This window comes from Pseudophryne corroboree (genome assembly GCF_028390025.1).
Source record: "Pseudophryne corroboree isolate aPseCor3 chromosome 3 unlocalized genomic scaffold, aPseCor3.hap2 SUPER_3_unloc_8, whole genome shotgun sequence".
In the NCBI taxonomy this organism is placed as follows: Eukaryota; Metazoa; Chordata; class Amphibia; order Anura; family Myobatrachidae; genus Pseudophryne; species Pseudophryne corroboree.
Window position 1 is genome coordinate 1,743,452 of NW_026967574.1, and position 20,061 is coordinate 1,763,512.

At 47.0% G+C, this 20,061-nt stretch overlaps 2 protein-coding genes across 2 annotated transcripts in view; one reads left to right on the top strand and one right to left on the bottom strand.

Moving 5' to 3' along the window:
* Window positions 1–20,061, bottom strand: part of LOC134984780 (zinc finger protein 585A-like) — a 126,138-nt gene that overhangs the window by 30,971 nt on the left and 75,106 nt on the right. The window lies entirely within an intron of this gene.
* LOC134984751 (zinc finger protein ZFP2-like) overlaps window positions 4,695–20,061 on the top strand; it is a 31,158-nt gene continuing 15,791 nt past the window's right edge. The window contains exons 1-3 of the mRNA XM_063950246.1: window positions 4,695–4,810; window positions 4,894–4,989; window positions 5,147–6,071. Coding sequence (XP_063806316.1) covers window positions 4,894–4,989; window positions 5,147–6,071 — 1,021 coding nt within the window. The 5' untranslated portion in view covers window positions 4,695–4,810. The remainder of the gene's footprint in view (window positions 4,811–4,893; window positions 4,990–5,146; window positions 6,072–20,061) is intronic.

Below are 20,061 nucleotides of genomic sequence, written 5' to 3' on the forward strand. Positions count from 1 at the left end.
TTGTTACTGTTATTATATAGGGTGAGCAGCATGTATTGGCTTTCTATACAGAAGGAGTGGTCTGTGCTGTCATAGTATACAGGGGTAGCATCCTGTGCTGTCATAGTATACAGGGGGAGCGGCCTGTGTTGCTATATATACAGGGGTAGCAGCCTGTGTTGTCATAGTATACAGGGGGAATGTCCTGTGTTAACATAATATACAGTGGTAGCATCATGTGCTGTCATAGTATACAGGGGGAGCGGTCTGTGTTGTCATAATATACAGGGGTAGCATCCTGTGCTGTCATAGTATACAGTGGGAGCGGCCTGTGTTGTCATAATATACAGGGCTAGCATCCTGTGCCGTCATTGTATACAGGGGTAGTGGCATAATATACAGGGGTAGCGTCCTCTACTGTCATAGTATACAGGAGGAGCGACCTGTGTTGTCATAATATACAGGCGGAGGGGCCTGTGATGTCTTGTTCCAATTATTATATAGGGTGAGCGGCATGTATTGTCTTTCTATACAGAAGGAGTGGCCTCTGTTGTCAAAATATACAGGGGTGGCATCATGTACTGTCATAGTATACAAGGGGAGCGACCTGTGGTCATAATATACAGGAGGAGGGGCATGTGGTGTCTTGTTTCTATTATTATATAGGGTGAGTGGCATGTATTGTCTTTCTATACAGAAGGAGTGGCCTGTGTTGTCATAATATACAGGGGTAGCTTCCTGTACTGTCATAGTATACAAGGGGAGCGACCTGTGTTGTCATAATATACAGGGGTAGCATCCTGTGCTGTCATAGTATACAAGGGGAGCGGCCTGTGTTGCTTTAATATACAGGGGTAGCATCCTGTGCTGTCATAGTATACAGGGGAGCGGCCTGTGTTGTCATAATATACAGAGGGAGCGGCCTGTGTTTTCATAATATACAGGATTAGCATCCTGTACTGTCATAGTATACAGGGGTAGCGGCCTGTGTTGTCATAATATACAGGGGTAGCTTCCTGTGCTGTCATAGTATACTGGTGGAGTGGACTGTATTGTCATAATATACATGAGTAGCTTCCTGTGTTGTCATAGTTTACAGGGGCAGCGGTCTGTATTGTATTTATTTTAATATTTATTTATTTATTAGCAGTTTCTTATATAGCGCAGCATATTCAGTTGCGCTTTACAATTAAAACAACAGTAATAGAACAAAACTGGGTAAAAACAGACAGACATAGAGGTAGGAAGGCCCTGCTTGCATGCTTACAATATATGGGGGAATAGGCATTGATACACAAGGATAGATGCTACCTGTTGCATAATGGTCCACCAGCTTGCCAGTTTCTTAATGAGTTGTATGATATGATCACCAAGCAATGAGATGAGGTACAGACTGAGAACAGCAGAGGACCCAAGACTGAGCCTTGCGGTACTCCAACTGATAGAGGTAGAGAAGAAGAGATAGAATCAGAGAAGTGAACACTGAAAGAGCGATTAGATAGGTAGGATGAGAACCAGGAGAGGGCTGTGTCCTGAAGACCTAGATATTGTAGTGTTTGTATGAGAATAGAGTGGTCAACAGTGTCATAAGCAGCAGAGAGATCTAGAAGAATGAGTAGTGTGTAGTGGGCTTTAGATCTAGCAGTGACCAGATCATTCACTACTTTGGTCAGTGCCATCTCTGTGGAGTGTTGGGCATGAAAGCCTGACTGAAGTGGGTCCAATAAGTTGTGGGAGTTAAGAATGTGTGTAAGGCGAGTGTAGGCAAGTCTCTCAAGTAGCTTGGGGGGGATATGGTAGCTGAGAAATGGACGGTAGTTAGAGAGTGTGTTTGGGTCAGAGTTGTATCTTGTTTAGAATGGGAGTAATCACTGCATGCTTAAACAGAGAAGTAAAGATACCAGTAGAGAGAGAGAGAGAGAGAGATTACAGATTTTAGATAAGGTTGGGATAAGCACAGGAGACAAAGTTTTACTGACCTGTGAGGGTATAGGATCAAGAGGAGAGGTAGTGGAGTAGGAGGATGAAAAGAGTGTTGATACTTCATCTTCACTTGTGGGATCAAATGAAGAGAAAGTGCCAGAGGGTTCAGGTAGGGAATTGAGCAGGTCACTGGCTGAGGAAGAGCATACCATTTCATCTCAGATTTTATCAATCTTATCCTTGAAGTAGGAAGCAAGTTCTTGTGCACTGATAGTAGCTAGTGGGGGAGGTGAGGGAGGGTAAAGAAGTGATTTATATGTATTATAAAAGTGGCTTGGGGTTGGTGGCATGAGAAGAGATTGGAAATATGTTTGTTTGGCAGTGTCTAGGGCCTGATGATAGGAGTGGTAGGTGGTCTTATATGTGAGGAAGTCACTTGGATTCTGAGATTTACACCACTGACATTCTACTTTACGTGACAGTTTTTGTAGGTGTCTTGTTGATTTAGAGTGCCACGGTTGGCATCTAAGCCTACGTGGAGTGTGACGGGTAGCTGGAGCCACTTCATCAAGGGCACTCTCTAGGGTTTTGTGCAGGTGGGATACAGCAGTGTTAGGTGTGGTAAATGTAGAGATTGGTGAGAGCAGTTGTTGCAGAGAAGTGGAAAGTTGTTGAAAATGTATATTAGTATTTCTGCAGGTTAGAGGAGGCTTGCTAGGTTTTAGTGTCATAGAATTTAGAGTAATAGAATAGATTGTGAAGGTGATCAGGTTGTGATCATAGAGAGGGAAAGGATTGTTAATGAATTCAGAAACTGAGCAGAGCCTGGTGAACACAAGATCAAGGCAGTGGCCCTCCTGATGAGTAGAGGAGTCAGACCATTGGGTGAGGCCAAGAGAGGAGGTTAGAGAGAGGAGTTTGGAGGCATGAACAGATTGTGGACTGTCAAGAGCTATATTGAAATCGACCCATAATGATGGTGGAGATGTCAGAGGAGAGGAAGTGAGGGAGCCAGGCAGAAAAATCTTCTAGACATTGTTGTTTGAGTTGCCCAGGAGGGCAATAGATAGCTGCAACACGCAGGGAGAAGGGGGGTGGGGGGATTTTGATAGAGTGAACTTCAAATTATGTGAATGCGAGTGATGGAACCTGAGGTAGAACAGTGTATGTGAAAAATTGGGACAGTAATATTCCAACCCCACCACCTTTACCAGGCCTGGGGGTGTGTGTGTGTGAAGTGGAAACCACCGTGTGACAGTGCTGCAGGGGAGGCCGTGTCTGATTGTGTGAGCCAGGTTTCTGTTATAGTCAGCAGATAAAAGTTGTGGGATATGAAGAGGTCATGGATGGATGGTAATTTGTTACAAACAGAGCGTGCATTCCATAAGCCACATTTTAGTGACTTGGAGGGGGATGGGAGACACGTGATATTTATGAGGTTAGATGGATTTCTATGTTGTTTTGAGATAGCTGAGTGTGAGAGGGACAGGTGGTTGGGGCCTGGATTTGGTGATATGGCACCAGCTAATAAAAGCAGAAGAGTGAGATAAATATTGGTGGATGTTTGCGAGTGTTTATTCTGGTGACCAGTTGTGGTTGTCAAAGTACTTGCAGAGAAGTAAGTATAAAGCTCATGAGTGTTTAGAAGAGGGGGGTGGAGAATAGAAGCTGTAATGTGCACAGAGGGGTGAGTTTTAGGGTGAGTGTAGAATGTGTTACATTTGGTGAGAATTCCATGAATTGAAATAGGAAACAGTAGTTTGATGAACATGCTGTGGTCATTTGTGAGATCATTTTGGGTCAAGTGGTGTAGGAATAAGTTGTTTAAGTAAGTTACCTTTCCTTGATGGTGCTCAATGTTTGTTCAACTGTTTTTTGTAACTGTTCGGATAACACACTTCTTCATTCCACACTTATTAAATTCCACACAAGCTACCCCCAGCAAGCTGACCCCTTGACATTATAGAGTAACACCAGGGGATGTGTCTGGGTGATGACTGGAGAGGTGACTGCTGGGAATGGGACATTATACAGTAACACCAGGGGACGTGTCTGGGTGATGACTGGAGAGGTGACTGCTGGGAATGGGACATTATACAATAACACCAGGGGATGTGTCTGGGTGATGACTGGAGAGGTGACTGCTGGGAATGGGACATTATGCAGTAACACCAGGGGGATGTGTCTGTGTGATGACTGGAGAGGTGACTGCTGGGAATGGGACATTATACAGTAACACGGGGGGACGTGTCTGGGTGATGACTGGAGAGGTGACTGCTGGGAATGGGGCATTATACAGTAACACCTGGGGATGTATCTGGGTGATGACTGGAGAGGTGACTGCTGGGAATGGGGCATTATACAGTAACACCAGGGGATGTGTCTGGGTGATGACTGGAGAGGTGACTGCTGGGAATGGGACATTATACAGTAACACCATGGGACGTGTCTGGGTGATGTCTGGAGAGGTGACTGCTGGGAATGGGACATTATACAGTAACACCAGGGGACGTGTCTGGGTGATGACTGGAGAGGTGACTGCTGGGAATGGGACATTATACAGTAACACCAGGGGATGTGTCTGTGTGATGACTGGAGAGGTGACTGCTGGGAATGGGGCATTATACAGTAACACCAGGGGATGTGTCTGGGTGATGACTGGAGAGGTGACTGCTGGGAATAGAGCATTATACAGTAACACCGGGGGATGTGTCTGGGTAATGATTGTATCACTATGTGTGTCTGGTTCCTATAAGGTGTCAGGATATCACTGTCTATGTCTCCATGCAGGAGTGGCAGTATATAGAGGAACACAGGGGTCTGTATAAGGACGTGATGATTGAGAATCACCGGCCCCTCACATCACTGGGTTAGAGGAGACTGTCATGTATTGTACAGGTGAGAGCAGGTATGGGGCACCCTATATACACACACACATCATCTGATAATCACATATATACACTGTACTCAGTCACTGTGTGTCTCCTACAGATGGGCCTAGTAACAGAGATACCCCAGAGAGATGTCCCCGTCCTCTGTATTCAGGATTGTACAGAGGGGAATCACAGGACCCCACAGGAGGATCAGGTAGGTGTGATTTAGGGTCTCCCCAATATACCAAAGTGACTGTCACTATATGATCTGTAGAGAAGCTGTATGTCTTATTCACTGATATTATACTGTTTCACCGCAGTCTAATCTGACTGTATGCAAATGTCATTGTATTATTTTTTGGGTTATTTAGGAAGAACGTCTGTCTGATATAAAGGCAGAAGATATAGAGGGAGAAAAAGAGACGTATGTGACTGATATAAAGGCAGAAGATATGGAGGGAGAAGAAGAGACGTATGTGACTGATATAAAGGCAGAAGATATAGAGGGAGAAGAAGAGACGTATGTGACTGATATAAAGGCAGAAGATATGGAGGGAGAAGAAGAGACGTATGTGACTGATATAAAGGCAGAAGATATAGAGGGAGAAGAAGAGACGTATGTGACTGATATAAAGGCAGAAGATATAGAGGGAGAAGAAGAGACGTATGTGACTGATATAAAGGCAGAAGATATAGAGGGAGAAGAAGAGACGTATGTGACTGATATGAAGGCAGAAGATATAGAGGTAGAAGAAGAGACGTATGTGACTGATATAAAGGCAGAAGATATAGAGGGAGAAGAAGAGACGTATGTGACTGATATAAAGGCAGAAGATATAGAGGGAGAAGAAGAGACGTATGTGACTGATATAAAGGCAGAAGATATAAGGAGAGAAGAAGAGACGTATGTGACTGATATAAAGGCAGAAGATATAGAGGGAGAAGAAGAGACGTATGTGACTGATATAAAGGCAGAAGATGTAGAGGGAGAAGAAGAAACGTATGTGACTGATATAAAGGCAGAAGATATAGAGGGAGAAGAAGAGACGTATGTGACTGATATAAAGGCAGAAGATATAGAGGTAGAAGAGACGTATGTGACAGATATGAAGGCAGAAGATATAGAGGGAGAAGAAGAGACGTATGTGACTGATATAAAGGGAGAAGATATAGAGGGAGAAGAAGAGACGTATGTGACTGATATAAAGGCAGAAGATACAGAGGGAGAAGAAGAGACGTATGTGAGGGGTGATCAGCAGTGTAAGGAGGAGGAGATCCCTACAGATATCAGCACAGGTGAGTAATAAAACACTTATTACAGAAGTCACATATTCTCATTGCTCAGTCACTACAGCAATCTCTTATCCTACACCCTCCTCCGCCATCAGCCCTGTTCTCAGTTGGGGGTTTCTAACACAAGGCTGTCCATGACAAACATCACATGTAGAGAGTTATTACACACAACACTATAATGTTATTAAAAGTAACAATTAGAAGTTTATTATTAGTGATTATATATAAATGTGTATATATGTATGTATATAATTAGTATTGTTTTTTTGTGGAGTGCCTAATTTATATGCATTTTGTTAGATGATGCAGGTATGAAATATGTCCTGCTATACAGTATACCTGAGCTCACCAAATACAATTCGTATAAGATTCAGAAATAAAATGAAATTTGAATCTAGAACTTCAAGTAAAACAGATTAAAAGCTTATCACAAGTACATATCTGTATAATCATAAGACAAGTGTTTTGCACTTGTTGTCACCCTTGCATGGGTGGGCTTGTTCTTATCCACTCCAATTCACTCTAAATCCAAATTGTGTGTCAACCAACGCGTTTCATCAATAGTGACTTCTTCAGGGGTGTTTTTTGTTAAAGGCTTTATCCTCAAATATCAGTTGTGTAGACTTGAAATAATTGTGTAACCTTCAGACGGTGATTGTGGACTTGTTCATGATGAACACATTCCTAATTACTTGTGAATAATAGTTCCTGCTCTGTGCAGTTCTGAGGTTATGACTTTAGGGAATGTAATGGTCAGATCCAATATTGCTCAATCTAAGGTCTCCCAGTAGCCTTACTACATACATAAATGTGTCTTGAATTACTATATTAACTAACAATAATAAACAGTGGAGTTTTAGTTCATGTATTGCTCAGTGCATTTAAGCCTGCAGCCCCTGACAAGGGACCCCACTATACTGCAGGTCCTACACTATTGCTCAAAATAATTACCATAAAAACAGCTATCACATTAGTGTTAAACTTTAGGTATGCTCTCAGCGGCGGAACAGTGGCTGAATGGCTTGGATTGGTTTTCAGATCATCAGCTGACGTGCCACCACATCTCACGTGGCCCTCCAATCCACCAGATCACCAGATCTGAGACTGTTTGGCTGGGTCCGGCATTGTACTGTTGGTGCAGTTCCTGATGCGTTTGGTACGATTGGTGGTTGCTAGGTGCCCTAAATACCTGTGGTCCCGATTTGTCATGATCTACTTTCGCCCACTGTTCTGCCGCTGAGATTCTTGGTGTCCATACTTCTTCCACTGTAGATGGATACTACTCACTGTCTACAAGGGATCACCAACAAACAAATGCCGGTCGCGACCAAAACCAATGGCTCCCTTTTGCCAGTCGCATCACGTGCACGACCCATGGTTCCATCTGAAAAAGAAACAATATCTCAACAAATTGGCAATGTATCAATACCTCAGACATTCACAGTGATCATCCAGTAGTTTTAGTGTCACCATCTACACGCATGTGCACGTTCGTGTCGTTAATATACCCGGTGGAACAGTCCATGTCGCCATCCGTCACACGCTCCAGCGCATCAAAGTGACGTCATTTGACACATGCTATGTCCGGGGACATGGAGAGAACCTCGTCCACGTGACCTATAGTAACCATTGAGGACAAAAGTATCAAGTAACCTGCCAACAAAACAGTGTAACAACACCGATCAAATTCTATCTTCTTAGATATATATATCTGTCTCTGGCAGGGTCCACAGGTTTTCTCTTACGTCCTAGAGGATGCTGGGGTCCATATTAGTACTATGGGGTATAGACGGGTCCACCAGGAGCCATTGGCACTTTAAGAGTTTAACAGTGTGGGCTGGCCCCTCCCTCTATGCCCCTCCTACCAGACTTAGTTTAGAAAATGTGCCCGGAGGAGCCGGTCACAGCTAGGGGAGCTCTACAGAAATGTTTATCTAGATTTTATTATTTTACAGGGAGGCTGCTGGCAACAGCCTGCCTGCAGCGTGGGACTAAGTGGGGGAGCAGTGTCCAGCAGCATGCCGCTGCCAAACTCTCACAGAGCTGAAGTAGTGGTGAGTGAGTCACCGACCCTCCCCCGCCCCCTCCCCCAGCCCCAGCAAGCGGGGGGCCGGTGTGACGATGGCGGCATGGGGAGGGAGCACGGTATTAACAGGCTCAGCGGTACATGGTGCGGCGCTGTGAGGGGCACCCTGGTCCAGCGCTTCCCCCCACACTGGTCACCAAGTCTGTCGGGGTCTGCGGATCTCAGCCAGCGATTATTACCTCAGGCCAGTATAATCCTAGAAGAGCGGGAAGACAGCGCCATTGAAGGGGCGGAGCTTCTCCTCAGAGCGGACCCGGCAGCGTTCCAGCGTCATTTTCCTGCCTGCACAGCATTTGGAAACAGAACAGGTCCCTCCACAGCAGCTGCAGCTATCTGTATGCGGTACCAGGGGGTTGTAGAAGGGGGGGGGGCTGTAATTAGACTGTGTCTCCTATTGAGGAGCACAGTCAGCGCTGACAGGGGGTCTCCCTTTATAAATAGCGCTGTGTGTGGGTTGGCTCCAATCTCTGTGTCTCTCTTACCATTCTTGGGGGGGAAACTCTGTCTGCCCCTACGTGTGTGTGTGTGTGTGTGTGTGTGTGTGTGTGTGTGTGTGTGTGTGTGTGTGGTGTGTTTGGTGGTCTCATTTCACTATGTCCAGGGACACTGTGTCATATGCTGTAGATGATTTATCCTCCCAGGATGATCCCATTCCAAGTAATCAGGATAGCCCTGGTTTAGCACTTATTCTGATAAAGTAACAAGAGTGGTTTTCCTCTATCAAATCTTGGATTTCTCAGATTTCTGACAGGGTTGCTAGTACTGAATCAGCATCCCAGGTGTTACAGGGGTCTGTGGCAGTTTGGCCAGGTTCTGGTACCTCAGGACGCACAGATCACACAAGACGACACGGATACCAAGTCTGATTCCGACGGTGATGGGGGTACGTTGCGGGGGATCCGCATCTCTTGCAAAGGGGGTGCAACTGTTGATAGAGGCTATCAGTGATGTGTTGAATGTTATTGATACCACAACTGAGCAGGTTGAGGAGGCTTTTTTCACTGACAATAAAAAGACCTCGCTAAACTTCCCTGCGTCAAAGGAATTGAATGCTATATCTGAGAGAGCATGGGAAAACCCTGAGAAAAAATTCCAGATCCCTAAAAGGGTCCAGGTGGCGTTTCCTTTCCCTGAGGCGGATAGGAAAAAATAGGAAAACCCGCCGATTGTTGATGCATCTGTGTCTAGACTCTCAGAGCAGGTGGTTGTACCCGTTCCAGGATCTACCGCCTTAAAGGAGCCGGCTGATAGGAAGATTGATAACACGCTTAAATCAATGTACATTGCTGCAGGGGCCATCTTGCGTCCCACTATTGCTAGTGCATGGATTGCCAAGGCTGTAGTAATGTGGTCGGCTACCTTACTTGTGGATTTGGATATGATGGATAAGGATGATGTGGCATTGTATTTATACAACATACATGATTCAGCAGGTTTTATGTTAGAGTCCATGAAAGACCTGGGTTCCATGGCTGCGGGAATTTCTTCCATGTCTGTTTCAGCTCGGGGTCTGTGGCTACGCCAGTGGTCAGCCGACGCGGAGTCCAGAAAAAGTGTGGGGTCCCTACCCTATACAGGTCAGGCTCTCTTTGGAGAAGCTCTGGATGCGTGGATATCCACGGCTACGGCGGGTAAGTCTCCGTTTCTTCCCTCCGCAGCACCCGTGCAGAAAGTATTTTTCCTCTTCTGCTATGCAGTCCTTTCTGCCTCACAAGTCTAGAAAGACCAAACCGTCCAATACCTTTTTTTAAAGGAGGTTGGGTTAAGTCCAAGAAACCTGCCGCTACTGGTTCACAAGAACAAAATCGGGTATCTGCTGCACCAAAGTCCTCCGCATGACGGTGGACCGCGCAGCCGGGAGGTGGGGCCGGTAGGTGCGAGACTCAGACACTTCAGTCACGTCTGGGTTGCGTCCGGCCTGGATCCCTGGGTGTTAAATATTTTATCCCAGGGATACAAGCTGGAATTTCAGAACCTCCCCCCTCATCGTTTCTTCAAATCAGGCTTACCGACTCTGTTGGCAGACAGCATTATCTTGTATTACAAGACGCTGTCCGAAAGCTAGTGGAGGCACAGGTCATTGTACCGGTACCTCCTCTCATGCAAACCAAAGGCTACTATTATTTTATTTATTTATTAACAGTGTCTTATATAGCGCAGCATGTTCCATTGCGCTTTACAATTAGAGCAACATTAATAAAACAAAACTGGGTAAAAACAGACAGACATAGAGGTAGGAAGGCCCTGCTCGCAAGCTTACAATCTATAGGGAAATGGGCATTGATACACAAGGATAGATGCTATCTATTGCATAATGGTCCACCAGATTGCTAGGTTCTTAATGCGTTGTACGATGATACCCCCTAATGTTGGCCAAGTGTCAGGAGGGTGTGAGAGTAAAGAAAGACAAGGGCCCTCATTCCGAGTTGTTCGCTCGCAAGGCGATTTTAGCAGAGTTACACACGCTAAGCCGCCGCCTACTGGGAGTGAATCTTAGCTTCTTAAAATTGCGAACGATGTATTCGCAATATTGCGATTACAAACTTCTTAGCAGTTTCAGAGTACCTCCACACTTACTCGGCATCTGCGATCAGTTCAGTGCTTGTCGTTCCTGGTTTGACATCATAAACACACCCAGCGTTCGCCCAGACACTCCCCTGTTTCTCCAGCCACTCCTGCGTTTTTTCCGGAAACGGTAGCGTTTTTAACCACACGCCCATAAAACGCTGTGTTTCCGCCCAGAAACACCCATTTCCTGTCAATCACACTACGATCGCCGGAGCGAAGAAAAAGCCGTGAGTAAAAATCCTATCTTCATAGCAAAATTACTTGGCGCAGGCGTAGTGCGAACATTGCGCATGCGTACTAAGCAGAAAAACGCTGCGATGCGAAGAAATTTACAGAGCGAACGACTCGGAATGAGGGCCAAGATATGTAATGTTATGTATACTGTACAGAGAGGATGTAATTAGACAGGGAAGCACTGCAGGTTATGTGGGTGGGTCTGGAATTTGATAGGCTTGTCTGAAGAGTTGCGTTTTCAGGGAACGTTTAAAGGTTTGGAGACTAGAGGCGAGTCTTATTGTGCGTGGGAGGGCATTCCACAGAGTGGGTAAAGCCCAGATAAAGTCCTGTAATTTTGAGTGTGAACTACTATTCGAACCTTTTTGTGGTACCGAAGCCGGATGGTTCAGTCAGGCCCATTCTGAACCTAAAATCGCTGAACCCCTTTCTAAAGGAGTTCAAGTTCAAGATGATGTCTCTCAGGGCGGTGATATCAGGTCTGGAAGAGGGGGAATTCCTGGTATCCCTGGATATCAAGGATGCGTACCTCCACATTCTGATCTGGTCGCCGCATCAAGCTTTTCTCCGGTTTGCACTGCTAGACGATCACTACCAGTTTCAAGCACTGCTGTTCGGTCTCTCCACAGCACAGAGGGTCTTCACCAAGGTGATGATGGTTCTCCTCCGCAAGCAGGGGGTGAACATAATTCCATATCTGGACGATCTCCTGATCAAGGTGTCCTCCAGGGAGAGGTTGTTGAGGTCCATTGCTCTCACGATGCAGCTGCTCAGGGAGCACGGTTGGATCCTCAACCTTCCCAAATCTTATCTGGAACCGACAACGAGGTTGTCTTTCCTGGGGATGATCCTCGACACGGAAGTGAAAAGGGTGTTTCTCCCAGAGGAGAACGTGTTGGTGATACAATCTATGGTCTTTGATGTCTTGAAGCCTACCCGGGTATCGGTTCATCAATGCATCCGCCTTCTGGGGAAAGATTGTTGCCTCCTCCTGCATAACGGGAGATTTCATGCAAGACCCTTTCAACTGGATCTCCTGGACCAGTGGTCGGGCTCTCACCTACACATGCACAAGAGGATACGTCTGTCGCAAGGATTTCACTCCTCTGGTGGCTTCAACTGCCTCACCTTCTGGAGGGCTGACAGTTCGGAGTTCAGGACTGGATCTTTCTAAACACGGATGCAAGTCTTAGAGGTTGGGGAGCAGTCACTCAAGGGGAAATCTTCCAAGGAAGATGATCAAGTCAGGAGTCCCTTCTTCCAATAAACATCCTGGAGCTAAGAGCCGTGTACAATGGCCTTCTTCAAGCAGCACGCCTTCTACAGGATCGGGTGGTCCAGGTGCAGTCAGACAATGTGACCACGGTGGCCTACATAAACCGACAAGTGCAGAGCTGCGATGTCAGAGGTGTCAAGGATCCTCCTTTGGGCGGAAAGGCACGCAATGATGTTGTCTGCAATCTTCATTCCGGGAGTGGACAAATGGGAAGCAGACTTCTTCTGCAAACATGATCTCTATCCAGGAGAATGGGGCCTCCACCCGGAGGTGTTCGAGGAGGTAACCGGTTGGTGGGGGGTTCCTCACATAGACATGATGGCCTCCCGCGTCAACAAGAAGCTGCGGAGGTACTGTTCCAGGTCGAGAGACCCGCAGGCAGTGACGGTAGACGCAGTGGTGACACCATGGGTGTTCCCATCTGTGTATGTGTTCCCTCCACTTCCTCTCATTCCACGAATTCTACAGCTGGTAAGAAGAACAAGGGTTCTGGCAGTCCTCTTTGCTCCGGACTCGCCAAAGGGGGCTTGGTATGCGGATCTGCTATTGGAAGATCCAAGGCCTCTGCCTCTTCAGGATGATCTTCTACTACAGGGGCCGTTCGCCTATCAGGACTTACCACGGCTACGTTTGACGGCATCATGGTTGAGCACTTGATCTTAGCTCGGAAGGGTATTCCGAGCTCTGTTATTCCTAGGAATGGGGTAACGTCTGAACATTACCATCGCATTTGGAAAAAGTATGTGTCTTGGCATGAATCCAAGAAGTTTCCTGTGGTGGAGTTTGAACTGGGGCGTTTTCTCCTATTCTTGCAAGCAGGTGTGGATATGGGCCCGAGATTGGGATTCCTCAAAGTCCAGATTTCGGCTTTATCCATTTTCTTCTAGAAACAATTGGCTGCCCTCCCTGAGGTTCAGACCTTTTTGAAAGGGGTTCTGTACATCCAGCCTCACTTTGTGGCACCGACGGCACCCTGAGATTTGGACGTGGTGTTGCATTTCCTTTAATCAGATTGGTTTGAGCCTCTACAGGAGGTTGAGGTCCAGTTTCTCACGTGAAGGCTGTCACTTTGTTGGCCTTAGTTTCTGCGCTATGTGTGTTGGAATTGGGGGCCTTGTCCTGTAAAAGTCCCTGTGTGGTCTTCCATGAAGATAGGGCGGAACTCAGGAACGTCAACAGTTCCTTCCTAAGGTTGTGTCGGCTTTTCATATCAACCAACCTATTGTGGCTACAGTGGCTACTGACACCTCAATTACCTCAAAGTCCTTGGATGTCGTGCGGGCTTTGAAAATCTATGTGAAGAGAACTACTCGTCACAGGAAGTCGGATGCACTATTTGTACTTTATGATCCCACAAGATTGGGTGTCCTGCTTCTAAGCAGACAATTTCACACTGGATCAGGCTTACTATCCAGCATGCTTATTCCACGGCAGGATTGCCAATTCCAAAATCTGTTCAGGCCCACTCTACCCATAAAGTGGGTTCTTCCTGGTTAGCTGCCCAGGGTGTCTTGTCCTGTAAAAGTCCCTGTGTGGTCTTCCATGAAGATAGGGCGGAACTCAGGAACGTCAACAGTTCCTTCCTAAGGTTGTGTCGGCTTTTCATATCAACCAACCTATTGTGGTGCCAGTGGCTACTGACTCCTCAATTGCTTCAAAGGCCTTGGATGTTGTGAGGCCTTTGAAGATCTGTGTGAAGAGGACTGCTCATCACAGAAAATTGAACTCTCTGTTTGTCCTGTATGATCCCAAGAAAATTGTGTGTCCTGCTTCTAAACAGACGATTTCTCGCTGGATCAGGTTCACCATCCAGCATGCATATTCTACGGCAGGATTGCCGTGTCCAAAATCTGTTCAGGCCCTCTCTACTCGTAAAGTGGGTTCTTCCTGGGCGGCTGCCTGGGGTGTCTCGGCGCTGCAACTTTGCCGAGCAGATACTAGGTCTGGGTCGAACACGTTTGCTTAGTTTTACAAGTTTGATACTTTGACCTCTGATGACCTCAAGTTTGGTCAAGCGGTTCTACAGGAACCTCCATGCCCTCCCACCCGTTCTGGGAGCTTTGGTACATCCCCATGGTACTAATATGGACCTCAGCATCCTTCGGAAGGTCTCCGCTCAGTGGACATACCTGAGCTAATTAGTGCTATGTAAGCCATTCTATCCTTAGAAGAGGCAGTAGAGCCTGTGTTAAAAACTAAGGCAACTGTGTTTAAAACGTCCCAAAACAGCTGATGGAAATTTTGGGTTACGCCCAGTAGGAAGTTAGAATTCCAAGAAATGGAATTCCAGTTATCCTCGTCCAGCTGGGGACTGTTTTAAAAAAAAAAGGGAGGTGGCTCCCAAAGTAGATTCGCAGGTCTTAGATTGGTGCGAAAATCTACATTACTTTTGTTTTCAACATCAATAAATGATGTCACGGGGTGTGTGGCCTGACTGGAAAGGCAGCAGGATAAAGGATCTCCTGCTTATATAGGTCCTTTCTGCCTTTTACATCTGTCCTACGGGCTATTTCGGGCCCTTTCTTGCCCCTCTGTGTGTTTTGTAGGTTGCGGAGTCGGGGAGCCATTAATTTGGCTTTTGCAGGTTGCGGCCTACACCCAGATCCAAAGCCGTTGTGCAGTGATCCCACCGCAGACCGGACTACAGCGAGGTAGCGCTGCTACTCACTGAGGGCTGTGCGCCCTGTCCACTCTTGTGCCTAGCCGTGCTGTTGGAGTCGTGTGGAGAGGCTGACTGGGGATCAGCTGTGACCGTGGTGGGAGACACGGAGCGGAGCTGCTCTCCTGGCGTCTGATGCCTGGCCTCCACTCCTGCTCTGTCGACTCCCTCTGGTGGCAGACTGTGCTGACAACATCCTCTGTACTGTTTGCTGCTAGGTTTTTTTCCCCCTCCTGCTTTCCTCAATTCACGCAAGATCCAATTAGAGCTCTTGGGGCATCAGTATAGCTACGATGTAACAGTCCATGTGTACAGGACAGTAGCAGGCTCCAGTTGCTGGCTCCTATAAATTACTTTACCGCTCAAGGATGGCACCTTCTTGCGATTACCCATAAACAACAGACCTCACAATGTTTCTGTAACCGATGGCCACTGTGGGTCTGTGCTCACTGATGCCTCCCTATTTCCACACTTCAATACTTCTGCTATGTCGCTACTGGCCTCCTGACCTTGTTCTCTAATCTCCGTAATGTTATGCTGAAGAATGGGCAGAGCTGGAAAATCATCTCATAAGAAAGCTAAACCTCGTCCTCAACAGAAAACCTCTCAAACTGACTTGAGACCTTTTCTTTTTCCTAATCAACTAACATTGAGCCCCAGTCCTGATCATTCAGAATCTTCTCCCATCCCGTCTTCTCAAGTCCTTCCATGATGGCTTAAACCCATTGTTTAAACTCGTTGTTTAAACCCATAGCAAGCCAGGTGTGCCCTTTTCTTCTCTCGGTTCTCCTTCAAACTCTTTAACTGCCAAGGAACCTTCAATCGAAGAGCAGATGCACTTTCTCGTTCTTTTCAAACGGATGATTCACTCAACTCCTCTGAGAAACAATTTATTCTGAACCCGGCTTCATTTGCTTCAACTCGTACTGTTCCTCTACCTCCTCCGGGGAGAACTTCTGTAGCACCAAAATTTTGCAGGAAATAGCTTACGTGGGCTCATTCTTTATATTTCATGGGTCATGCCAGTGGTCTTAAGACTCTCAAATTCATTCAGCGATTCTACTGGTGTCCTCATCTTAAAACGGATGTCCTTGAATTTGTAGCAGCCTTTTCCAAGTGTGTTCAACATAAAAGTCCACGAACATCTCCCTCGGGTCTTCTTCATCCACTTCCAACACCTCAAAAGCCTTGGACTCGCATCTCTCTGAATTTCATAACCAATTTGCCAGTCTCCAGAGGGCACAACACCATTTGGGTCATTGTGGAATGATTTTCGAAGAAGGCTCACTTCATACCCCTCACTGGTCTTCTCTTTGCTCCTCAGCTATCCAAATTGTTTTTCTCATGGATTTTTCATTTGCTTGGCCTTCCACAGGAAATAGTTTCTGATCAGGGTCCTAAATTTGTCGCCAAGTTCTGGAAAGCTCTCAGCTCTGTCCTAGGAATTAAGTTGTACTTCTCTTCAGCCTACCATCCCCAGACTGACGGACAGACTGAAAGAGTCAACCAAGATCTGGAAACTTTCTTACGGACGTTCATGTCCCCTGCTCAGGAAGACTGGATGGATTACCTCCCATTTGCTGAGTTTGCATACAATAACCTATATCATTCTTCTACCAATTCCACTACTTTCTTCATTTACTATAGTTTTCTCTTACGTCCTAGAGGATGCTGGGGACTCCGTAAGGACCATGGGGTATAGACGGCTCCGCAGGAGATAGGGCACCTAAAAAGAACTTTGACTATGGGTGTGCACTGGCTCCTTCCTCTATGCCCCTCCTCCAGACCTCGGTTAGATTCTGTGCCCAGAGGAGAAAGGGTACACTGCAGAGAGCTCTCCAGAGTTTTCTGTTTTAAAAGAATTTTGTTAGGTTTTTTATTTTCAGGGAGTTCTGTTGGCAACAGGCTCCCTGCATCGTGGGACTGAGGGGAGAGAAGCAGGGCTGGCTTTACGGTTGGGCTCTGTTTCTATGCTACTTGATACCATTAGCTCCAGAGGGAGACGGAACACAGGTCTCACCTGGGGTTCGTCCCGTAGACGCGCCGCCGTCCTCCTCACAGATGCCAAAGATAGAAGCCAGGTGAGTATGAGAAGCAGAAGACATCAGGCAGCAGAAGACATCAGATCTTCATGCGCACCATTGCTCCCACTATACACACACAGAGCAGCACTGAAGGGTGCAGGGCGCTGGGGGGGCGCCCTGGGCAGCAATATTCCTCACTTCTGGGCATGTTAAGATGGATTAGGCTGTGGAGGCAGTAAATCCAAGAATTCCCCGCCATTTTAATAAAAAAGGCACTGGGACCGAAGCCCGCCGTTAGGTGGGCGGGGCTTGATCCTCAGCACTAACCAGCGCCATTTTCTCCACAGAAGCTGCATGCTGAACGCTGACTCCCTGGTCTCTCCCCTGCTGAACTTCACAGGCTGGAAAAAAGAGGAGGGGGGCACATTGGCGACGCAGTGAGTGGGAATTGGAATATTATATATAAAAAAGCGCTATCTGGTCATATTTTTCCACAGTGTTATTAAGCGCTGGGTGTGTGCTGGCATACTCTCTCTCTGTCTCTCCTAAGGGCCTGGTTGGGGTTTTGTCCCCTTATAGGTTAATCCCTGTGTGTGTGGGGTGTCAGTACGTGGTGTCAACATGTCTGAAGCGGAAGGCTTCTCCAAGGAGGAGGTGGAGCAAATGAGTGGTGTTCCCATCGGTTGTGCCGACTCAGGAATGGATGGACATGTGGCATATGTTGAATAAGAGGCTTGATAAGGCTGAATTAGGGAGAACATCAGGGGGTCAATCCTTGGTTTGGACCGACCCACAGGGCCCATCGGGGTCTCAAAAGCGTCCCTTAACACAAGACACTACTACCGACACGGACTCTGATTCCAGTGTCGACTATGATGAAGTGAAATTACACCCTAGGGTGACTAAAAGCATTCAGTGTATGATTGTGGCAATAAGGGATGTGTTGCATATTGCGGATGAACCCTTGGTCCCCGAAACAAGGGTACACATGTTTAAGGGAAAGAAACTGATTATAAATTTTCCCACATCTCATGAACTAAATGATTTCTTTGAAAAAGCTTGGAAGACTCCGGAAAAGAGGCCGCAGATCCCAAAAATAATTTATATGGCATACCCCTTCCCTAAACAGGACAGGGGGACTTGGGATTCACCCCCCACTGTGGACAAGGCCCTGATGTGCTTGTCCAAGAAGGTGACGCTACTGTCTCCTGACACAGCGGCCCTTAAGGACCCTGCAGATCGCAGGCAGGAGACTACCTTAAAGTGTATTTATTCTCATACGGGTGCTGTGCTAAGACCGACAATTGCGTCGGCATGGGTGTGTAGCGCGATTTCAGCTTGGACAGATGAGCTGACAGATCAATTTGATAATATGGATAAGGATACTATATTCTTAACTCTAGCCCATATTAAAGACGCAGTCTTATTTATGAGGGATGCTCAAAGAGACATTGAATTGCTGGCTTTTAGGGCCAATGCCATGTCTATCTCAGCGAGACGATCCTTATGGACTCGCCAATGGACGGGTGATATGGATTCCAAAAAACATATGGAAGTTCTACCCTATAAGGGAGATGTATTGTTTGGGGATGGGCTTACGGACCTGGTTTGTACAGCTACAGCACGTAAATCAAACTTTTTACCATTTATTCCCCAACAGCAAAAGAAAGTACCACCCTATCAGATGCAGTCCTTTCGGTCGCACAAGTCCAGAAGAGGTCGGGGATCCTCCTTCCTCCCCAGAGGTAAGGGCAGAGGCAAAAGAGCACCTGCTTCGGCAGGTGCCCAGGAACAAAAGTCCTCCCCGGCTACTCCAAAACCCACAGCATGACGCTGGTGCTCCCCTGAGGGAGTCCGCACCGGTGGGGGCACATCTTCAACTTTTCAGCCAGGCCTGGGTCAGTTCAGACCTGAATCCTTGGATGTTGGAAATAGTTTCCCAGGGTTACAAACTAGAATTCGAGGAGGTGCCCCCGCACCGATTTTTCAAGTCGGCCCTACCAGCTTCCACATCGGAACGGGATGTAGTGTTAGCTGCAATTCAAACGCTGTGTATACAGCAAGTGATAATCAGGGTTCCCCTGAACCAGCAGGGAAGAGGTTACTACTCAACCCTCTTTGTGGTCCCGAAACCGGACGATTCGGTCAGACCTATTTTGAATCTGAAATCCCTAAACCTGTACATAAAAAGATTCAAATTCAAGATGGAATCGCTCAGGGCGATTATAGCCAGTATGGAGGAGGGGGAGTTTATGGTGTCTCTGGACATAAAGGATGCGTACCTTCATGTCCCCATATATCCCTCCCATCAGGAATACCTGAGATTCGCTGTACAGGGTTGTCATTACCAATTTCAGACATTGCCGTTTGGACTTTCCACGGCCCCGAGGATTTTCACCAAGATAATGGCGGAAATTAACGTGGTCCTGCGCAAGCATGGAGTCACAATTATCCCATACTTGGACGATCTCCTAATAAAAGCGAGATCCAGAGAGAAATTGCTGAGCAGTGTGGCGCTCTCTCTGAGAGTGCTCCAGCAACACGGTTGGATTCTGAATCTACCGAAGTCACAGTTGATTCCGACAACTCGACTAACGTTCCTCGGTATGATACTGGATACGGAACAAATTAAGGCCTTCCTCCCTCTGGAGAAAGCCCAGGACATCCAGAACATCAGAGACCTGCTAAAACCGAAAAGGGTGTCAGTTCACCAATGCACTCGAGTTCTGGGAAAAATGGTGGCGGCCTACGAGGCCATTCCCTTCGGAAGGTTCAATGCAAGGACTTTTCAATTGGACCTTCTGGACAAGTGGTCCGGGTCCCATCTGCACTTACATCGGAAAATAACTCTGTCCCCATGGGCCAGGGTGTCTCTCCTGTGGTGGTTGCAAAGTGCTCACCTGCTGGAGGGTCGCAGGTTCAGAATTCAGGATTGGATCCTGGTTACCACGGACGCGAGCATCCAAGGATGGGGAGCAGTCACACAAGGAAGAAATGTTCAGGGACTGTGGTCAGACCAGGAGTCCTGTCTACACATCAATGTGTTGGAACTCAGGACCATTTACAACGGCCTTCGACAAGCGGAGAGATTTCCTCTAAACCTACCGGTTCTGATTCAATCAGACAATGTCACAGCAGTGGCTCAT